The following is a 24382-nucleotide window of genomic DNA, read 5'->3' on the forward strand; positions in this document are numbered from 1 at the left end:
ATATTATACTGATTTTAAACTGAGACACTCAACATTATTCTCTTTATTTTTTTCCTGTAGTCAATAAATAAACTATCAGTAGAATGTTATTTCATCTCCTTTTATACTTGCAGACGGTTTGACAAATCTTTGGAAAAGTGGCAGATTTTTCATTCTGACATGAAGAGATTTAATCATTGGCTAAGTGAAACTGAAGAGAAGCTGTCAAGAGCACAGATAGAGGCTGGAGACGTGGGGCTTGTGAAAACCAAGCAATTTATCCAGGTATGATTTGATTAGCCTATATTCTGTTTTTCTGTAGGGTTTAAGAAATGTTAAGGTCTGGGTAATCTATTTTGCAGTTCATTTAAGGAGGATTTCTAGTGCTGGTGGACAGTGACTATTTTGTTCAGATGTGTTAACTAAAAATTTTCACTAGCTTGTTGTAAGATATATCTTTTAATGAAATGAGATATGGGATGACATGGTATATTGTGGTACATAGTTACATAGTTACATATTTTTTGGTCTTTATTTAAAGTGCTTGTAAATTTCCATTTGTTATTTATGACCAGCAGGAGTATCAGGCTTAATTTTAAATTCTTGTGGAAGAAATGTGATTAGCCATTGAGCTGTACAAGAGATATTCCACGAACGATGTCTTGCAAGTGTTGCTCATTTTGTCTGTTTCATGTTTTAATCAAAGGACCTGGAGGATGCTTTTATTTGTGAAATGCAGTGTGACAGAATAGCCACTTAGTTGCTATGTGTCCAGTTCCAATTTCTATGCTTTTCATCTTGCAAGCTCTTTGAGCATCATAAGGAAAATAATAACTCTAGTTTCTTGGTAGTTTATTTCATTTCCCTCTTTTGTAATTCAAATGGTAATGGGTATGATGAATTAATTCCAAACTGATGTTTTGGAAGTAGATAGTTTCACCTGAATAACTTGACCAAACTCTGGATTCATGTTATAAATTACTATTCGTGCATAAGAAAAAGTGCTGTAAAGGTAATTGGCACTTGTAAATTTGAATTGCTGGGTTTAATTACTTGATTTCAGGTTGAAAGAAGTTAGGTCTGTCTAACATTAAAGCCAGAGGTGTTTTTGAATGCAACACTAACCTACTTCTTGGCCTACAGTTAAAAAAAAATAAATCACGCCATTTGAATTTTATTATTTCAAGTAAATTTTTTAAAGATTTACACTGTTATTTCTTGACTGTAAAACTGCTGAACTGAAAAGGAAACAAAATTGTGTGGTGCAAATATATAAAAAATATACAACTATTAACTAACACACTAAGCTGAGGCAGTTTAAATTGCAGTTAATTTTTTTTTCTGCACATTACTTTCAATGCTTTGAATATTGAAGAAAGGTGTCTAAGATCTCATTAACAAAATAGAAAGTCATCAAGGAATTAAAGATGCTTTTTGCTGCACATGTAAATGGTAGTAGAGTTTATGTGTATGTTCTTTGAAACTTCAACTCCCTTTCTCTGTCCCACAATTTGAAAAACTAAGGTAAGATGTGTATCTAGGTAGACACAAAAGTGTTTACAAAACCTTACCCATTCTTTGCTTTGCCCATGCACCATTACCTTCCTTGGCACTATTCTTGGATCCTTGAGCAGCTTCAAATGACATTTACAAAAAAAATAGATATGTGATTTTTTTTTTCATATATTTCTAACTCCTTGCTAAATCAGCATTTTCCCTTGGAGAAGGTTGATTATTTAGAGTGCCCAGACAAAGGTAAGATGCATTATAAATGTTACAAATGCACTGGGTATGTGTGCATTTCAAAGTCTCAGCAGATTAGAAGCATTATTTTCTTATCATCATTAAAAAAGAGGTTCATCCCAAACTGAACATCACTGAACATCATCCCAGACTGAAAGACCCTGAGATAATGTGTTGCTATGCAGAAACTTATATTTCAGTGCAAAAGACTGCTTCTGTTTTACATTTCCCTTTGACCTAGCCTCCTTCTTATTTGTTATCCATTTGTTATTATTTTCTTATGCTCGCATGAGATCATTTTGAATATATGTTTGTAGAGTGTTCTTTTCTTTTTGCCATCCATCAAGCTCTTTCCTTCTTCCCTTCTCTCTTTTGTTAGAAATCCCAAGAACTCATGAATTTGTCACTCAAAAATTTCATTTAGTTCAGTAAAACAGACAAAAGTACCTTTCTAATGAAAATTCAAGTGGTGCAAAAATATTTCAACTAACCTTAAGAATGCAGATCCAATGTTAGTTAACATTTATTTGTGACAGAATGCTAGGTCTGAAGTTGCACTATTTCCATTCTTTTCATTGCTTCTTTATTTTGCTGGGTCTTGTTTCAAAAGTGTTAGGCTTCTGTGAGGCTGACTGAAGAGATCATTAGAATTTCCATTAGGGAAACAGTTAAAACAGCTGAGCGTTCTGATTTATTAGAGTTGCAACTTGTTTTATTAATGAGATCATGCTGCTTAGTGAACCATATTCAGAATTAACAGGATTTGTTTGAAAATGCTTTACAAGCAAGTGAATAGTCTGGTACTGGAGAAGGAACTGTTTTAGAAAAAGAAAAGTATACAAAACCTTCAGATTTGTGATACTATTTCTGAGTAGGACTACTTTGGAAAAGTAAAGATTAATGTGTTCATTAATATTCAATAAATACATAGAGTCAAATGCTTATATAAAATGCAATAGTCAACAGTATGATTAGATGATTATGTTAATAGAGGTTGAAATGTAATTACATTTTTCAAGTGTATTTGAGGAGGGGAGGTGTGTTCCTTTTTGCTGCATAATGGCATGGTATTAAACAACATTATGCATTATAAATAATGTGAATGAAATCTAATAATAGTTTCAGTTCAGGTCATGAACTCTTAAATATTCTTATTGTGAATTTTTCACTAGACTTTCTGAGATCAGAACTTATGGTGCTGAGAAGAAATACCATGTTTCAGTTTTTAAGAAAGTTTAATTGACATATTTTATGATTAGAAGACACAAGATTAAAAAGGACATTTCACGGATAGCACATCACGCAATCCTTTTGAAATGTATCAAACTCTGTTTTCAAAGTAATTAAGGATTTTTTTTCCCTCTCATTATTGTGACAGAGGTTCTTCTGTCTCTTTACTCCTTAATGCTTGGTGACTGTTGCTTCTTCAACCACCTGCATTTGCACTTAGCTTGTTTATTTTAGTGCCAGGACTGAGCTGTAGTTCAGTTTTATCTGCTCCTCGATGTTTATCCCCTTCTGTTCTTACAGGCTGCAGTCATTTTCCCTATCAGATCATGTTCAGTACACTAAAGCCACAGTTTTCTAATCTGCTCTCACATGGTATCCAGACAACTTGTCTCTTACTTCCTGGGCTTATTTCTCTCTCTGGAACATGAGTTCTGAAAATAGCACACTATTACCCAAACTGAAATACCATCTGTATCAGCAACAAGGTGGCTCAGGTGCTGTATTTTGTGGTTGCATCTTACCATGGGTGAATGCTAGAATAGAATTTTCAGTCATCTATCTGAACTTTGTTCTTTTATTTCTTTATTTTGTGATCGATCTGCCTTGCAACCCTGATCTACATTCCATTCCATATGAGGAAAAACAAATTATAACAAACCAGCAAAACCACCATGTTATGCAGGATACTAATACTAGGTTAACATACAGCAAATAAGCAAGCAAGGATTAGAATTGGGGTTTGAGGGGGGTTGTTCAGGTAAATGCTAAAAAGCTGCAAAAGGAGGAATTCTGTAACAGTTTCAGAACTGGGCTGTGAAGTTACATACCTGAATCCTTACTTCAAAATTTTAAAATAGTATTTTTATTTTAAAAATATAGAACATTCTGAATATTTCTTCTTTGCATTAGTTTTAAGAATTGCTCAATGGTCTATATTTAGTATGCACTTCAGGTTTAAATTAATTTTATTATTTTATATTTTAGTAGCAAAATTATGAAGTCCTGGGTCTGAATTTTGAAGAAATTTCATTTTATTCATGTTCATTTGTTGTGACTGATCAGTGATAAGTACTTTAATTTTCATAATTTAATTGATTAAAATATTCTTCTCATGTTATTATTAGTTTCTCAAGTATTTGTTTTCATTTACTGGCATAAATATCAAGACTGTTTCTTTTTAAGGTCTCAGAGGACCTTAATATTGAATGATGGGCCCTAATACTTATACTCAGCCTTCTGAGGATACCCTAGGTGTAGAAGTTGCTCTGTAAATAGCAGATCTTAACTGATCATACAATGAGCTGTCCAGCATTTACATTTTAGGGCACTTGTCTCTGCCTGCAATAGGCTTGTGAATGACTCATGCCTTCTCTAGACCTCCTTCCTGCTGCACCATGCTGTCAGGAACATCATATTTTTGCCTTGTAGATGTTTAAAGTAAGAAGATATCAAGAATCCAGGCTTCAGTGCTGAAAGTCATGGTCATGCTAATAATTTCCCTTTTTAATATCTAAATTGGATTATATGGATTTTGATGATTTAATAACCACCAAATTTAAACAGTTCATTCTGGAATAGAGCACAAATGCAATCAGAGTAGAAAGGAGAAAAAAAGTGTTTCAGTGCTCAAGGCAACTTATTTTCTACCATGAAAGCACAGTGGTAAGTAGGTGGATAGTTTGTTCTGTTTTCCCCCAAATAGAAAGATTGTAAAAATACTTTTATATGTATGATGATTTTGGCTTTCATATTTTAGATGTTTTATTTTTACATGTATTTCCTGCTTTGCTGAGTGATAAAGGTTATTCCAATAATTTATGATTCTCTTTATTCCAGTTTGGATTCAAACTGTTCAATTTTGTTTTACCTACTTCAATTTTGACTTGTGCTTTTTGGTGATGAGAGATATTTTCAGAAAATTTGTAGAACTTTAGCAAAATACTCTGGTCAAAGACATTTCTATCATTGCTTAGTGATTGCGTAAGAGAGAGAAAACACAGATTTTTAAATAAATGAGAAACCAATTTAGCATTGTTTTGCAAGAATATTTAATTAGAAAAATGAAGGTACATACTAAAATATCCTTCATATTGAAAGGACATGTCTGGAAGGATATATAAAATGGTGTAAACATGATTGCCAGCATTCATGACTGCTATCAGTTTTTACTCATATATTTATTAGATAATTTATTCAAAGAAGATCACTGGTTTTCTTTCTACTGGGTATAGCCCTCTTATCAAACACCTCTGAGTGCAGAATGCTACTGCCCCTAAGAAAGAAAAGTCTCAGAGACATCCCAGGGAATTTCAGTCTTTGGTCCATTTCTAAGGACTCAGTGGAAATGTTTCAAGTAATATGCATGAGCTCTGCATGTGACATCTGGGCCCTAACTGAGCAAAACCCTTCTTTTCCTGGTTTGAGGTCATCTTAAAAATAAATTCTTGGGCCTTTCTTGACTGAAGTTCTACCAGCAATGGAAAGACTTCATTTTCACTTAATTCCTAGTAAAATAGTCACTTCTTCCTTACTAAGCAAAATATTAAATAGCACTGTGGTCTTTACAAGTTACTTTCTTTTTATATATGAGCCCTTACCCTTTCTTTTACTGTTAAAGGACTCCTCACCTTTGTTGCTGCTACTAATGGAAGTGATGAAATACCAAAATAGTTCATTTCAAATTAGTAGTAAAAATATTTTCTTATTATTTCAGCCGTAAGAAGTATTTCTCCCCAAATAAATCTGTTATTTAATTCTTCTTTACTGCACACAATGCCTAATTTACAGAATCCTATTAAAAGTTTCTAATTAATTTATTGTCACTGGTAATAGGACATTAAAATGTCTGAAGGCTATGGGAAATAATAAATTTTAAATTGCTTATGTGATTTTGTCTACTCTTGCACCATTAGGTGACAATCTGTGGTTTTTATTTAAGTTTCATTATAAATCATGGCATTGTTTATTCTGAAAATGGAACTAAATCTTGTAAGTAATTAATTAGGATGCATTTTTCAAACATTTCATTAGGAAAATGTTTGAAATAGCTACTAGCACACAGATGTAGAGTGGCATAATTTTTATACATGAGTCAAGTAAATAAATGTAGGGTTTTTTTCCACTGTCTTGGAGAAAACAATGTTCTTGGACTGTATCAGTCCAACTTTGTGGTACCTGTCTATAGCTGCCTCATTGCTTGGGGGAATTTATCCTCACCAATTCAAGTGAGTGCTAGCATGTGGGGATCTGGGAAAGTGGTTTAGGTCTCTACCTATTTCACAAGCCTTTTTTTGTCTGTATATAAAAAATAAAGGAAATGGAGGAGGCATTTTTTTTTCATATTAATTAATTTATCTTCGTGTCAGGGCTAATCTGGACATTTCTGAGTGACATGTACGGATAATACACTTCAGAGTTAAATTTATTTATTTTTTATCATGGTATAAATAGAGTAGTTAATCTATGTCTTGGAAGTTTTGGGAAATGAGTGACTAAATGTATGACTACTTTGACAGCGGATGATGTTGGCTCTTTTGCCTCAAAAAATTATTTGGATTGGTTCTATAATTCTTCCAAAAGAAAATCTTGTATTGCATCAGAGATCACTATTACACATGATTAAACCTGTGAGTGTTGATGCATAGATGTGAAGATAACTTGTGAGACTTGAACCCTGTCACTTGAAGGCTGGACAGCCTGGGAGTCTCTAGGCCTGGCCATTAAAAGTGCTTACATGAAACAATCAGGGATGGGTAAGACTCCTGGGGAATAGCTTTCTATACACATTAATTCTATAAATGAGCACAACTAGGTCTTGATGGGGCACTTTTCAGATGGATAGTCTTAATAATCTTATTTAGAACCTTTCATCCCTACAGATTTTACACATTTTCTCTTTCACATACCGATTTTCATTGTCATCTAAAGCCATAAAGTAAAGCCCTGTAGTAATCAGGCTGGACAAGACAGTAGGTTAATCTTATGTTGCTTCAAGAAGTGAACTGTTTTAAAAGAACCACTCTGCATTATAAAAACCTGCATTGTGAAAACCCTAGAGTTTATGCAGAGCAGAAAACAGAGGATCAGCATCTCCCTTACACTGTCAAAAAGATTACAACACCTCAGAGAGCTCAAATGAAATCATATTAAATTTAAAAATCTAGAAAACTGGAGTAATTGTTTTCCAAAAATTACTTTATTTAAAACTATTTGACATGTTGTGTTAAAAAGTTATCAAATACTTCATTACCAACACCTACTTGTAAGGAAGTATTTAGAGAGAAGCTATTTATTTCTTTTGTGCTATTTAAAGCTCCTGGAAGAAATTTGTTCTCATATTGTTGCTCACATCAAGTTGTGCATGCAATTATTTTTCCATCTAAAATCAAAATGTGATATTATTTTAGTGAAGATTATGGCAGAAGTTCAGGACAACATCAGATATTTATGAGACTTTTTTTTATTTCAATCTTTTTTTTCCTATTATATTTCAGCAGACAGAGAATATTGTATTTCTCAGGTTTCTAAAAATAAACACAATTCAGATATGCTGTAGCTTCTCATTCAAAATCTAGGCTTTTGATGTGTGAAAAAAAACTATATCAACTACATAATTCTTAAAATCTTTAAAATCTGTTTGACTTTTCACAATGGAATGAAGACCACTATAGAAAAACCTAAACTTTTATTTTGTGGGTCTAAGTACTTTGCATTTGCCAAATATCTTCTAAATTCAAGCAACTATTCTACCCTGATTCTACTTTAAAGGAGAAATAAATATTTTCTTTCGCCCCACATACTAAGACTTTACAAGCTTCAATTTTTATTGAATGATTGAAGGAGATATGATATATTGTGAAGTGTGGCAAATTCCAGTTCATGCATTGATCAGAACAAGAGTATAATAGGCTGTTGTGCTTATGCTCTGATCATGCTCTATCATGCTCTGACTATATTAAATTTTAGCTGTACATCTCTCAGAATTTTGCTAATTTCAAAATGGCTTCTTGAGTTTTGTTTTGGTTTGTTATTTTAAAAAAGACTGCAAACCCTTGGCATGCATAAAGGGCAGTCCTGTCAAAAATGCTAGAAGGGAAAGAAAAAATGAAAGAGAGCATATTCTGAACAGCTTTTTCAATATACAGTTACTATATTAGAATGGCAATGATTTCTCAGTTTCACAGTATTATGTGTCTCACCACACCCCCCCTAAGGTGACAGTCAAAATCAATTATTTGTCATTTCTGTAGAAATGTAGTTTAAAAGAAGATTTATAAAGATGTACTGAAACTGGGCAAGGTCCTGCTATTGGGTTGGTATTAGAAGTCAAATTAAAATATCCAGGAAATAATTTTGGTATATAAAAATAATATTTCTGAATTTCAGGGCCCTAAGATGAGCAGAGAGTTCTATGAATGTTAATTTTCCATTAGTGTGGTGGAAATGGGAACTATTATTCACCTGTGTTATGTGAGACAGTTCATACAAGTTTTATTCTACTGAAACCTAGAAGTAGGAGGCAATTATTTTATATGAATTAGGTGATCAGCTATATTTATTTATTTTCCATTATTTGATAGCCATGTTCTGTTGTCTTCCATAGCAAGACAAGGTGGTTCTCTGCTCTCTCTTAGTGGGAAGAACATATTAATGATAACTATTGGAGTTTTTTTTTCTTTTTTCTTTTTTTTTGCTACATTATCTGGCTGCTTATCTCTCATAAAGCTCATCCTCTATTCCATGACTGAGTCATTACAGTCATCTTAAATTAAAACTGAATATTGTTTCTTGAGACTGCAAGATGAACGAAAGGGTCTGATCACAAAAATTTTCTTTCTGTGATTTTGCAAGAAGCACTACACCAATCTGAAGTATAATGCACAAGACATTCTTCCTTTAAGAGTTATTTTTAACAGCTGAATTAGAAAAGGTCTGTTCTGTACATTTTATGTAAATCATTGAGTTTAATGGGATGATTTGCTAATAGGTGTTTATGTTATGGTTTTAATACTGTTATTTTATAAAATTGACTGTTTTAAGAAAAAAAACCCCTACAAATATAAATATTTTGTTATGAATGTATTTAAGACTTTTGTTTGTGCCTTCAATTGCAAAAAAACCCAACCAAACAAAAAGCCAACCAACCAGAAAACCTCCCAAAACAATCTGATTTTGTCTACTTAATTTTCCAGAGAGTGAGATTCTTTCTAAATTCACCTAAGCTGTTTGAGAGCTTTTTGACAAGAAATCTAACAGAATCCTTAGCACAAATTAACATCTGCTCTGAGTGAATGAGCATTTGGTAGATGTTGTTCAAGAGTAAAGTGGATCTCAGGAACTGCTCCAATAACAAAATGTACTGTAGTGTTTTCTATTAGATTATAAAGGCTTCAAGGCAAGGATTGTTTGTTTGTAATTGCACAGTCTGGTGATGTGGGGCCTCAGTTTTAGCTGGGTTTTCTATCAAGATCTCAAAGTCAAACTTTGCATTTGTCATCAATACAGAACAAAGATTAGGAATAGACTGAAAATACTTACTGTGATTAGCTAAAATGACTTTGCAATTTAAACTGTATACTTCAGTTTGAGTGGGTACTCTAACATATTTGAACCCATAGGTTGTGTTATATTTATGTACTGTTTTGATTTTTGGCAGATACACCAATATCATTTACGATGACTGACAAGAATTTTTCTTTTGAATCATTTGTTAGTGCTTATGTTACTTCTGAGTGTTATAGGATTTGAGACTCAGAGGAACTCATGCTCCTGGGAACATCCTTGTGATACTGCCTCAAATAAGGCCTGTTCTGGTATTTTCTAAATTTACTATCATTATCCTACCTGATTACCTCTTTTTTTAGTTGTAATGCCTTCAGCAGTGGTTCCTGTTACACAAGGCTGATGATTCTGCAATCTTGCCATAAGCAAGGCAAAATAGAGAGTAAATGAAATTAGGCTGCTAAACTTATTATCTTTGTGTTTGTTTATTTGTTTGTTTGTTTTAGAAGGGGGAAAAATAGGATCACAACAGTATGTGTTTTGCTTTAAAAGTACTCGCAGAAAAGGCATCCAGTAATGAATTCTAGTGACTTAAATTTTTTGCTACAGTACATCATGCTTTTGGAATATAGGAAATTTGACCATTAAAAATCCTAAATTATTAATCAGGAACTATCAAACAGGGGGAATGACCCAATTGCAAGTAAATTAGGCAATGGCCTAATTACAGATTCACGATAACAACATTCATACCAAAATCGATTCACACGCCTGCACATCAAGAGAGGTGTACAACTTTGCATAAAGGTAATTCCCCTCAATTTCAGTAAAATTCAAGTCCAAATCCCTGAATATTTCTGAGCAGGAATGGCTTGCACATTGAGGAGAATTGCATGAGGGGGTGTGAGCCTAGGCCTCATCATCAGGGATGGTTTTGTGAGTGTTGCAAACATGAGGGTTCTGGAGCTCCAAGAGGCATCTCACTCAGAGGTGCTGCAGCCCACAGTGCTCAAGGAGGTGTCAAAGGGACTCACTCAGGACTACTGTTGACAGGGTCATGAGATGATTTGCTTTAGTCATCTGCAAAATTTCCATCCTCAGATCAGTTATTACTGGAATTTCCAAAACATTTGAGAATTTCTTCTAGAACTCCAGCAAAAATTGTACCACTCCTTGTGGACTGATTCAGGCAGGAAATATTTCAGGGCTGTCAGGGTATGACTGATGGTTCCCTACCTGGGTCGGGCAGCGTTGCAGTCAGTGTTGTTCCCACCTGGATCATGCAAGAGCCTCTGATATTCACAGAATTCACAGAATTATTGGTTGGAAGAGACCTTTAAGATCATCGAGTCCAACCCATGCCCCAGCACTCAGTACCATGGCTTAGTTGAGGTGTTGGGGCATGGGTGCCTGCCTGAGGAGGTGGTGGAGTCACCACTCCTGGAAGGCCATTCCAGAACTTAATCACTCTTTCCATAAAAAACTTTCCTCCTAATATCCAACCTATATTTCCCTTGGTGCAGTCTGAGACTGTGTCCTCTGGTTCTGTCAGGTCTGTATGGTCAGAGATGCTCCACCCTGCCAGCTGGTCTGGTCAAGTGTTTCATCACTCAGCAGTTTTGGTAAAAGCCGCTCAGGTGCACCTGAAAGGTAGAGCAGGCCTGGGGATGGAGGAGAAAGGCACCACCACAGCCTATTTTTTGTTTCTCTAGAATACCCAAGGTCTAGTAGACAGTTCTATGATGTATGTTGAATATTTCATTTTAATAGATAATTTTTTCTTATTAAACTGAAAGAGAATGGGTTTTCATGGATATTTGTGCTTCATTTATATTTGAAATGCTGCTGGTTCTACATCTTGGTTACTGAATTTTTCTGTTATAGAATTCAATTTTTTTTTAAATGGTAAAGCTAAAACAGGAATTGAGGTTTGCCATGTTGGTTTTTATTGGTTGATTGGTATGTTTTTGGGTTTTTTCACATATACATAGTGTTTAATTACATTTACAAGGAAATTAACACATTTTTCAATACTATTTAGTGTATGGCTAAACCTAATCATTTTGCAGATGATTTCACATTCCTGACTTTGTCCATCTTTTACTGTAGTTACAAAATTTAGGTAACAGCTATATTTGAGAAAAAAACACAGAGGAATCATAAGCTGACTATTTCTTTGTATGCCTTCAAAGAATTTTACTATCTCCTTAGTCTGTGTCACAATGAATACTCCAGGCATAGCTGATTCTTTACCACTTTATTCTGTTCCCAATTCTCTTGCTTTCACTATTTTTCAGAATTGTTGTAGGATGGTGTTTTGGTCATTTGTTGTTTTTTATGTTTTTTTTTTTTTTTTCATTATGGGCGTGCTCAAGGCTTTAAGCAGGTTTTGCATTCTTTATTCCTAGAGGTGGACTGTACTTTCAGTTGTGCTGGTGCATGTGCTGCTTCATTTTGTCTTTGCTTACTAACAGAGCTATAGCTGTCTATCACTAGAGACTCTCTCTTAGTCTTCAAATTCTGATTTACTTTTTTCCCTAAATACAACTTAAAATCAGATTGCTTAGAGATTTTGACTTGGGCTCCAGCAGATTTCATGAAATCCTTGCAGACCAGTCAATGTGAAGGTAATGTTTGGTTTAAAAAAAAAAACCCAAACAAAACAAAATAAATTCCTGTCAATGTCAGTTTTGAGAAACAAAGAACAATATTAAGAATCTTAAATTAGAAAAAGTTATTTTGATACTGAAACATCAATCTGGCCTGAGATGGAATTGTAAGCATGTTTCAGCAATAAGGAACAAGTAGAAACATTGCTGTATCCTCATTTCCTCAGATAAGTTATTTTGAGTAGCAAATATTTTTCTTTTATTTCATTCATATAACTAATCTTGTTATAATACTTAATGCTTTGACTAGTTTTGTGTTGATTCTTTTCTAGTTGATTTATTTCTGGTGAGGTCTCAACAGACTATGCATTCTGAAGACATGATGTTTTCAAACACAACCCTTGGGGTAACCTAAGTGCATTTTCAGAATACAATCTTTGAATGCAACTTTTGTTCTTAATCCCATCTTCCTAATTAGGAAAAAATTCATACATCTTGTATTTTGACAGAGAGACATTAAGAATTACAATATATTTTGTTCTGCCTATATGGCTGGATTATTTGCAGTAATACTGAGAGTGATTGAGGGAAAGAATAACACATTTAGGAATAAAAATCACTTTAATGAAATGTACTTATCTCATGACTGTATGGCTAATTTTCGAATTTTTAAGAGCATCCTAGTCTACTTGACTCTTATATTGGTATCTGAAAAAAGCATGCATTTTCTGGCAGTAAAAATCATTATACTGAGCACACGGCAGCAGGAGAAAAGAAAAGAAAGATGAACTTAGTAAAGTTAGTGTGAATGTAGAAGCTGAGTTTAAATTCTACGTTAATGGAAAGACACCAAATGAAGTTATGTTTAGTATGATCCCATAAAACAATGTTTGAACTATGTTATAATACAAATGGGATATGCACCATTTGCTAAGGTTCATTTATGACCAGAATATTTGTAAAAGGCATGTATGCAAATAATAAAATTCCATATTTCTAACTTATGTTTTAAAATTGTTCACATTCCTCCAAAAACAGACGAATAGCACACAAGCATGAAATAATATAGAGAGAAGCTTAGAACATAGATTCTCTTTCTTAAAGCTCAGAATATGGTAAAAAATTTTTGCCACATCTTTGAAGGGTCCTTATGAGTAATAACTGATGCAGAAAATAAAGCATCAGCTAAAATGTAACATATTAGGAAATTTCTGTTTTCATATGTGGAAGTTTTTCAAAGTTGCATCTCAAATCAAAATGAGCTTTATAGAAGAACTTACAGCACCCTATCTTATTATGCATTGTAGACCTGACAGAATTGTTCACAATAACTAACATGTAGACCATTTTACCATTTGGTTTTGGCAGTATTTTCTGTGGTAGAAAAAGAGAGTTATTGTTTGGATTTTTAGAATCCTAATTAGGCTGGTTTATTACATTATCAGGTACATTGTCTTTTGCTTCCTAATGCTGTCAGCAGTACTTCAAGTGGGATGCAATTACTTTTAAAGTTAATATCAGCAGCTATTATATAATACTGATTTAAAATCTTTGAACACCCTTGACCTCAGAGACACTTATCATGAAGGCAGAAATTAATCATGTTTGCTGTGCTTGATCTCATGAAGACAGTACAGATTTAGAAACTGTATAAACAGGGCTAGGTAATGATTTTGAGTATTACTGGACTGTCATACCATAATAGCTTCATAATTATTAGGCACATTAAGCAACTGATGAAGTAATATAACAGTAGACTAAGTAATTCTTTCCCCGTTCTGCCTTGAAATTTTTAAAAATTTTTAAAAACAGCACACCTCCAATTTTAAAGCGTTAAAATATAAGTTTCAAGTGTAAGTATGAAATCTGAAATTTTGACTATCCTCACTTTTGACTATTTTTACTTTTCTGTGGTTAACTAAATTCCTCTTGAATCTCTCACTGTTCCATTATTACATGGATTTCTGGATTTTATTTGCATGGCTACCGTATAGTTCCTAAGATCTTTGGATTAAGTATCTATGTTTTTTAAGATTTTTTTAAGATTTCTAAAATGTTTCTGTCATTTTGTTTTCTGACTTCTGGTAATTTTTCTTAGATATTTCATTACTTTACACAGGAAAGAACCTAAAGAGATTATAAGAAGTAGCAAACCAAAAAAATCAAAATATTAGAAATTGAAATTCAAGTTCTTGGCTTGACATTGATGTGTATAATACAGGTTTTACGTTTTTTGCCAAGTCAAGTGACCCTTGCCTTCTAATAAATTCAGTCTTTCACAGCTTTCATTATAGCAGTGAGAAATTTAGATCTCAGCTGTCTGACATGAGGACATGGACCAGTGATTTCCACACATATATCTGAATATATAAATCTAATATATCCATTTTTTAAGAATGACACATCAGGACAAGTACCAATTGGGCTTTAGCAAGCAATAACTACCATGCATATTTCAGCATAAAATACTGTATTTGGATGAATATGAGGTTGTAACACAGCTCAAGAATATTCCTTTTCTGCATAGAATTATTTCCAAAGCACCTCTTCAGCTATAACCATGATTTAAGCTAACATTATTCCTATTATATTGTCATTATCATATAAAGTCATTCAGAACAATGACCAGTATCAGTCAGAATGTCCTTCTGTCAGAAGAGGGAAACTCTTCCTCTCCATTCCATATTTCCAGCCCTCCAATGCTTGCAGTCCTAGTGTGAGTCAGAAATCAGCTGCCATATTCTATTAAGTATATAAAAATTGCCCAGATGTCATAATCAAAATAAAAACATTCAGGGAAAATCTAGAAATCTGTAGTATTTTCTCCTATCTCATTAATCTATTGTCTATCGTCAACAAACGTCCTAAATTAAGTATAATCTAGCTCTAGAACTTTGTTATTTAAGTCTTACCCAAAGGTCAAAAAATCACACAGAGAGCTTAGAGATTCTTTACTGTGTTTTATACCATCTCATGTTTTTTTTCCCCTTGGTAAAATCTCAAAGGCTTCTCTGATAAATGGAGTGACATTGTGAGTGGTATTTTGTCAGATTTTTTACTCTTATTCTGTTTAAATAAAATCAGTGATAAAGCATGAAGTTTCTAGTGTCTTCACTGCTTTTCTCTTGCATTAAGTCACTTACCCAGTGCAGATCTGAAGCTGAAGGCACTAATGAAAAAGTATGACCAGATGGGAATTTATTTTACACATTTCCCTATGTCCACAGACGACTGTGCAGAACACATTTATTCCTAGTTTTGTAAGGGTATTTCCTAACATTCTTAGGACACAGAAAAAAATATTTAATAGTATCTATAGTTTTTTGAAAAACTGATTTGAAAACACTACACAACAATACACTTTTTTTTTCTGGAATATGGTCAAGCTTGATTGAAATCTGGGCAACACCTCCAGTATCCTTTTTTTCTTTTTTCCTGCTAAAATTTTAAAATTAACTTCCATGAACAAACAGATTTTTGTTAGTCCAATGGGACATGACAGAAAATGGATCTTCAATTCAGAGCCAGCATATTGTGATTAAAAGTCCCAGTGAGGTTCATGGCTCTTTTTCCACAGCACAAACTGGACTCTGATCTGTTTATGGCTCCTCGGAGAACAATATTGTAGTATAATTTTCAAATATGAATGTAGCACTTTTTCTACCTTGCATAAATCATTCTTTGAAGAAATTTTACAAGGCTCTTTTGGAAGCAAAAGCTGTGCAAGATATACACAATATGGGTAGGGAACATACTCAGGTGTGACTCAAAATCACATGGCACCAAACCAAGCAGAAAATATGGTGGAAGAAGCCAGAAATGAAGGCTAAGATAGTTTTGGAAACACAATGATGGTATGGAAATTATGTCTTAACATATGACAATATGTTATATTCAAATGTTTACCTTTTTCCTATAATTTTTGTGTGTTTCAGCATGCACATGATTGGATGATTTCTGAAATTTAGGACAATGCACCTTTCAGGAAGCATCTAAGAATGCTTTTTATTTTTTTCCCTTGTTGCAATAAAATGGCATCCCTGGAATTATTAGTCCAGACCAAGAAAGAAACAAGTAAAATCTCCCATAACTAGGAAAATCTAAGCAACAAATTTTTTATTTTTAATTAAATGCATTCCCTAACAAAACCTAAAGCAGTTTAAGTTGAAGTAAATGTTAGCTCAACTGAGATATTACAAGCAGAAAAATCTGTGGACAATTGCAAAAGACATCAAAATTATTGGGCTGTCCTTTGCAGCTGCTGACATATGTCAGCACGCCTACTTTTTGTTTCCATGTTTGGTTGCTGGTTGCCATCTGCTGTACCCTTCTACTTCATAGAGTTCTACTTCATAGTAGATTTCTGAGTGAATATGATTGTATGTACAGGATAGATATAGATATAGATATATAGATATAGATCTATAGATATATTAGATATAGATATATAGATATATATATCTAGGCTCTTTATTATATATAGGCACTCTTATTTTGTATGTTCTTTCTACCCAAGCTTTCTTTTTAAGGTGTCTGCATATGCATTCATAAATGAGATGCCAAGACATGCTATTTCTATGTAGCAGAAAAATTATCTAATGATCTATCTCCACAATCTATCCTACACGGGATGACTGGAGTTTTGAGAGACTTGGTCTTGTGTCCTACCACTGGGCATCAAAGAATTTAAATGGTGTGAAGTGAGGCACCAAAAGTAAAATATGAACTGTCATCTGTCACTGCAACTCATCCATGTATGTCCATAAATTATTGTTTTGGTCAGTATATCAAGTATAGTCTCCTTCAGTGTAATAAACACTTGATCTATCAAGAAAAGCTCGTAAGATAAAGTGTAGAACTCAGTGATTTTTTTCTAAACAAAAATAAGGGATTTGTCTATGGATGTTGCATCTATTGTTTATCTTTTTGAAAAACATTTTCTAGTTATACAGTAATGCTGAAATGTAGTAAAACTAATTTTAAAGCAAAGGCTTTTTTAAAAGTAAGACTGAATGGAAAGGCAAACAGGTGATTTTGAAATGTGGTAGTAACGTGGTAAGAAGGCACATCTCTAAAATGAACTTTCAGTAACTCCACTGTCGGATTTGCTTTTTCATTTTGTCTTTCTTTATTCCCCTCGAAAAGTCCTATTTCTACCATGACTGATACTTTGCTGTCTTGGATCAAGGAGTTTACTTGTTTTGAAGAAAATAAGTCATGCACTTTTGGAAGGGTTTCTTTAAAAAGTTTCAGGAAGTCTTTTGCAATATTCATAGCAGGCGTTCATAAAGGAAATATTATCTTTGGTCAGTGTGTCTCCATGTCTTATGTTAGAGTTTCAAATAATCAGGGCTAAGCAAAGCAGGAATTTAACAAAAATACTGATGGTAGAAACTAGTCTTCATGTATTTCTATTCTATCATCTTCAATCAATTCTAAAGTTTGACAAATAGATGATTATGGTTTTTTCTATCTCTTTTTATTTTTTTTTTAAATAGCCTTGGTTGTTAAAATTTTGTCTTACAGACTCATAGGGCAGATCTTCAGTGATAAAAGTAGTAAACTATTGACCTCATTTGAAATAAAGGAGAAAATCCCCCTATTCCCTTCAGATAATGTTTATCATTATGTATCTATTTAGAGAGCCAAAAAAAAGTGTAAAGTGTAATACAGTTCCTGAAGCATCTTGGATTTAATGGAAGTACAGATATTCAGTTGCCAGGAAACTTGATAGCAAGAATGATGACCACCACTTAAAAGGTCTCATTTTGAAACGTATTTACAGAACCTGATTGTGACCATGATAGAGTGAATACCAGCATGAAATTCTCACTTTGCCAAATTTTATGGTTGTGAAAAGCAACACAGTCTAACACATTTTCCACAATTATGTGTGCATATAAAACCTCACAGATAAATTTGGACTTTATTTTTACTTCTAAAAAGGTAAAAAGTAAAACTAACTCAGAATGACAAAAGTCTATTTGTACACTTCCCTTCTTTTCCAATTAAAATAAAAAATTGTTTTAAGAGTTTGATCAGGGAATTGGTACTACTGAGGAAAATTTTGTTTTTTGTTTGTTTGGGTTTTTTTTCAGTATCACTGCACCATAGGAATAATATTGTAATATAAAATGTTTAGGGTTATATGTTTCTATTCTTTATTTTAATATTTTATTTTATTTTATTTTTTAATAGTTGTATAGGCCAACCTACTCCCAGTGAGGGAGAGATTTTCTGTGCAAAACTGCATCCTCCAGTTAGTACTACCTGCAGAAGGGGTGTGGAATATAAGAACTCGAATGACATGGCAAAAATTGGATTACAAGTGGGTTTGTGTCCAGGATTTCTTCTTTCTTAAATTAATCCTGTCAGTAGGAAATTGCTGTTTTCCTATCTGAAGATCAAAAAGACCCTTCCATAGGATCATAGTTTTCCTGCATACGACCCTTATGATATTGAACGATAAATATTTTGCCTAATTCACTCTAATTATTAGGTGCAATTAATTTAACTTTTTCTCTTCAGATATCCCTAGTTTGTAAAGGTCTATGCTTGTTGAAGACAACTTTAACTTGAATGGCTAAAGCTGAATTTTATTTTTTCCTCATAGAGACAAGGCAGGAGGTCCACAAAAAATTTTATTATTTCTGGTTTTTGGGAGCTATCCATTTAAATGAATGATTCATAGGTTTTCTGCAGGAGGTCTTTGCTCTAGGTTGAATAGATTCAAGAATAAGCTATAAAGACAGGCAGAAAGTATGAGGAATAAAGGCAGAATGCAAGTATTTTAAATTTTATTTATTTATATTTTTTTAAATTCTAATGCTAAATATGCTTTAAAGTACTTTGCTCTATAGTCTGCAACAGCAACTTACACTGAAACCTGTTTTATCTCATGTGTACTATCCTTTTTTTGTAATAACCATTTTTGAGAGGAAAAGGTCTCCCAGCAATCATGTCTGGCTCAGTTCTAGTGAGTGTTTCATCCAAACCAAACTTGAGAACAGAAAGAGACTTTATCTTTCTTTGTTGTTATTTTAGAAGAAACACTCTATAAACCTGGATATATTTATCTAATGTGAGATGCCCTGATGAGGAATAAAATGATAAATAAATAAATAGAGAAGATAATCAGTTTAAGGAATGCTCCTTTTTACACATAATCAAATTTAAACAGATATTTCCTTCCTGACTGGAGATCTGTTAAACTTCCTGTTTGACATCTTCTGTAAGATTCACATGTCCAAAAGATCTGCTCACTGCATGGACTAAGGTCAGAGATCTTCATGCTTCTGCTTTTTGCTCAAGACCATGACGCTTTCATACTTACACAAAAGAAAGCTTGGCTATATGATACGCACTGACATGGATTTTAGATTACTCATTTGGATTGCTCCCTTATAAAAGAGTATTAAATTATAAGCTAAGTTCTAACAACTGTATAGGGCAGTCATAAAAAATAGCTAACAAATTTTGAAAATATTAATTTAATAAGATTTTAAATATGTTGTAATTATAAAAAATATGTTTTGAATATAAGCAATGCGTAATGTCATCCATTACTGCCTGGCAGTTTTTGCCTTGATAGTTTTGATAGTGTAGAGCTAGTTCTCACCTAATTGGGGCAGAGTTAATAAATGGTGGTTGCATTGCATAAAAGGGATGTCTGCATCAGCTTTTCCATGGTTGGGGAGGGTGTAAAAGTTTTTGAATTTTTCAAAATGGATCCAGTTTTCTCTTTTCCAACATTTTTTTACTTTGTTAAAAAATTCCTCTATTGTATATTTTAAAATAGTTAGTATTTTAAATACTAATCTGGTCAGTGGTCTACTAATCTACTAATAGTTTGTAGATGACCACTGACCTCTGACTTTATAGGCAATAGGACTATGGGAAAGTTTGGAGTCAAGCTGATCTGGATACCATATAACTAGCCCTACCCTACTGCTGAAATTGAGACAAAATTGAGAAAATAGATATGCCTTTAAAACTGGAAGAGATGGGGTGGGAAGATGATAACACTTCTACATATCTTCTTGGATGTCTCTTGACCCTTATTGGATGAAATTCCTAACTAGCTGTCATTAAAAAATGTCTGCCCAGAACATAAAGGTAGGAAACAGCAGTGTTTTAGTCTAAAAGAACAGAGATCTTCAACTGAATCCTAAGTCAATTTTAAGTTTAATTTTATGATCTTCATTGGTGTCTTTAATTCTACATGTAAAAGACTGTGAAGTTATTTTCAGTAATAACAGGTCCCAAGGTATTTGGAATTTATATAGCCATCTAGTTTCTTCTTTTGCTTGTTTGATCTAATGGAAATTTTTCATTGTATCTGTATGAACTGTATATATTCAAGAAACATGGAAAATATTTAATCTAACTCAGCTTTTAATTTTTTTCTATAAATGTGAATATAATTTACTCCTTTTTATTGTTATTCTGTGATCTGTTCTGCCTAACAATCTTTCTAGGGTGTTTTGAGTATTGAGGAGTTAATGTTTCAATATTGCTTTCAAAAGGCAAATAGCACATAATGTTTTTTCACACTAATAAATTTATAACTGTGATGTATCATTTCCTGACATAGCAGTATAAGCAATACAATATCAGGGTTATGTTTGACCTTGAAGAGACTCAATGATACTTCTGCAGCTTTCCTAAGATGGATAAAACTATTATCTGCAACTGTATTATCTAGCCAAACTGTGGCAGTATTCTCTCCCTATTATGACTTCTGTTCAAGCCTCCAACAATTAATTTATTCAATTGAGATGCTATTTTTTATTCAACTTCCTATGCACAATGATTTTATTTAGTTTTTTAGACATATCAAGCCCAATTCTAAGCTTTGACAATTAATAAAGACAATCAACGACAAAACAATTAGATGACTTTGCTAACAAATTTCTAGAATATCCTGTATATTTTATTTCCATTTTTGGGGAAAAAGAAAAAATGTAGCTGATATTTATTTCATTAGAAAGAGGCAGAAAATATTCCAAATATAGAAACTGATGGTCATGGTATTATAAGAAATCTGTATTGAACAACTGTAAACACATCAGCTGAAGTCTTAGTGGTGTTTTTAATTGGTAGCTATTGTCAATCATTGATACTTTCAATTGTTTAAAAAGTAGTTTGCATAAGCCATGCATGAAATTCTCCATCATCAATATATAAGTTACATAGACTGAGAACAGAAATAGGACTTACTAGGTAAGGGCTGTCTTTTTTATAACATTTTTTTTCTTTGTGAAATAAAATGCCACATTTCAGTGATGACCTATCCTTGTAATATTCCAGCCTGTCACACTGGCCACAGCTATGACACAAATAGAACATGATAGTACTCTGTGCTCCTGAAAATGTGGAGATGCTGTAGTTGCTTTTACTGTCTTGTTGCTGATGCTGGTGACTGAGTCAGAAAAGAAACAGAAGAAGGAAAGGGTAAAAAAAAAGAAAAAGGAAAAGAAAAAAGAAAGGAATTTGTCATTGACTTAAATGTCTGTAATTTGAATGACATTCTATTTACTGTAAGCCTTGTACTCCCCTCCTTTTTCACTAATAAAAAAGACAGGGTTTTTTTTTAAATCACTCTTACCTCTGCTGAAGGCAGTTAAATTATCACTGCCTTATTCCCGAATCTAACCCCATGTTTCCCTTTGATCATATTCACATCACCATCATCTTTCAGCAATGTGTGCACATTCTTCATATTGGATACCCCAGATAAGTAAATTTTATGTTCTCTTCAAGAGACGGATAATCAGGGAAAGGACGTAGGATTTTCAAAGACATCCGAGAAGCAAGGGGCTAAAGGATCATCAATTCCACTGAGATAAGAGAACTTGGCTCCTTCAGATTCTTTGAAAATCGGGAATAGAATAAATGATTCTGTACTAAGTCGGAAAAAAATCTTGTTGAGGAGAAAAAATTTGGAGGTCCCAAGTCCTTTTGTAATACACTGCCTTTGGAACTGAGACACCAAAATGAATAGGTACAAACAGACTTCACAAAACATTAGATAGAAAAACAGATATATCTCATTTTATCTTCTTATCAGCACTCATTTGGGTATTACACATCTGTCAGATGATATGACCCATGAGCTCTCTAGACACATTCTTGCTTCACTTTTGATGTATTAAATCAAACATGAATACTGTGTCGACTTTTCATTTGCTATGCTCATTTCTAATATTACTCACATGTCTTCATATAATTCATGGATTCATTTTCATAATTAAGTTGTATTTTTTTTCAAGGAAAAAATTATGCATTAGTGTGAGATTAAGAAAAATTTGATTTTCTTCCTTAATTAACTATTTTGATGGAGGAATTTGGTGTAGCACAAAAAGATAAAATGTATGTAACAGTTTAAATATATCCATTGAAGTTGATCACATTACTATAGGATTGAATTAATGAGTGAATAAATCAGTGAAATAATACATAATCAAAATGAATATTTAAGATCCAAACCCAGTGTGATAAAATACAAGTCTAAATAGGACATACATTTCTTTGAAGTAGTATAAATCCATCTTTCTAACTGATGTGCACACTTTGAGGGATGTTCTTTTTCATCACAGGACAATTTCTCATGCTAAATTTCATCTTGAATGGAACCACATGATGTGTAAAAGGAGCAAAATCAAATATTAGTTTTAAAATGTGCTTTTCAGTGGTAGGATGATATATGTAAATTTGTATATTAGAGCTACTGAAACTATTCACAGTGTTTAATGTAGCTGACAACCTTCCTGTAATACACCTCATAATTTTTTCAAGATATATGGCAATTGGTCTAAAAATACTAATGTGCAAAACAATTATTGGCATTTTTCTGTCAACTGTAATAATGAGAATTATAATTTAAAGATAAAAATGAAGCTTTTTTATATTTGTTGCGTGATGAGAAAAAAGCAATTGCTGTCCTGGAAAATTGCCATCTTTTAATACATCTTTTGCTAAAAATTAATTAATCTATAAAATCTCATATCCAACGTCCTGTGTAGACAGGCCCAATCCAATTGACTGAGATGTGATGATGTGAATTGCAGCATGAGAATTCTGTGTGAACTCCTCCTCCCTGCTGACTGTCAGGTGAGCAGCCACTTTTTCAGCCAACCAGGCAGGTGATCAGGACTGGTGATAACAACAGAGAAAACACATCTCGAGCCTCCCTGTGCCCTTTGCAAGATTTCATCCACAGGCTTCTGGCAAATTAATTAATCTGCCTGGAAAGAGAAAGCATTGCATGATATTGCAGTATCATTTTTCAGATGTGTTAGTCAAAGCAAATTTTAGAGATAAACTCACTACTGAATCCAGAAGTAATCTGTGCATGTGCCAAGAGCTGTAGACAGGGCATGGCAGCCCCATCAGAAGAAACAGGCAGTATATTGGCAGAAAGATCTGCAGTGCTGATAGCACAGCAGGGGCCCTCCCTAGCAGTTACAGGCAGGATTTTTTGTTATAGGTGAGAGAGCAGTTTCAACTCCTTTCTGTGTTCATCTTTGATATTGTCAGTGTTAAGGAATTTCTTACATCTCCATCCCATTAGAACTTTGCTAATAACTTTTTATGGGTATGTTATACCCATAAAAAAATGGTATCTGTAACCTGTTTTCCCTGACAGTAACAAAACTCAGCTTACATCAAAACTTTGTTATTTAAAAAGAAAAATGAAAGGTGAAATCAACAAAACAAATTGTACTTTTGAGTGACTGACTCAAGAATAGAGTTCACCCATGAGAGTTTCTGAGTCTTTTGACTTAATTCAACTTCATGAACACCTGCAGAATACCTTACCTGCTATGCAGGGACTTCCAACCTGGGGACACCCAGCACAGTGAAACTGTGGAACAGTTCCTCACAAATGGTACAAGGCAAAAGTCCATGTAATTTAAGCACATTTTTTAATGGTATCTAGCAAGTCTGTAAGGTCATCTGGATGATCTGATGTAGCGGCTAGATATGGGTGTAGCTCTAGAAGGGGCCTAAGGTTTAGTCTGTTGACTTTCTCTTCAAAAAGTCACTTAAAATGCTCAAGATGAAAACAGGAGTGGAGGTGAGTAAATCAGGAGTTCATAGTAAATCCTTCTCCTCTACAGGACCTCCAGTTCAAGGTTCAGAAAAACCTGCATTGTCAGGAAAGCTTATAATGGATTATAACTAGACCTTTTCTTGTCTAATAGCTGGAAACTGGAAATATCTACTTCACAGCAGGTAACCAGTCTGTAAAAAGCCAATAAAAAGGAGCTTGCCTCCTGAGTTTGTTTGGCACACATGGGAGGGAGGGATGGGGAATC

General features: G+C 33.5%; 1 protein-coding gene across 7 annotated transcripts in view; it reads left to right on the forward strand.

Annotated features, from left to right (window-relative positions):
- Positions 1–24382, forward strand: part of DMD (dystrophin) — a 1148514-nt gene that overhangs the window by 608534 nt on the left and 515598 nt on the right. For all 7 annotated transcript variants that reach the window (XM_030961382.1, XM_030961390.1, XM_030961407.1 and 4 more), the window contains one exon: positions 114–264. In XM_030961382.1, coding sequence (XP_030817242.1) covers positions 114–264 — 151 coding nt within the window. The remainder of the gene's footprint in view (positions 1–113; positions 265–24382) is intronic.

This window comes from Camarhynchus parvulus, chromosome 1 (assembly GCF_901933205.1).
Source record: "Camarhynchus parvulus chromosome 1, STF_HiC, whole genome shotgun sequence".
Lineage (NCBI taxonomy): Eukaryota > Metazoa > Chordata > Aves > Passeriformes > Thraupidae > Camarhynchus > Camarhynchus parvulus.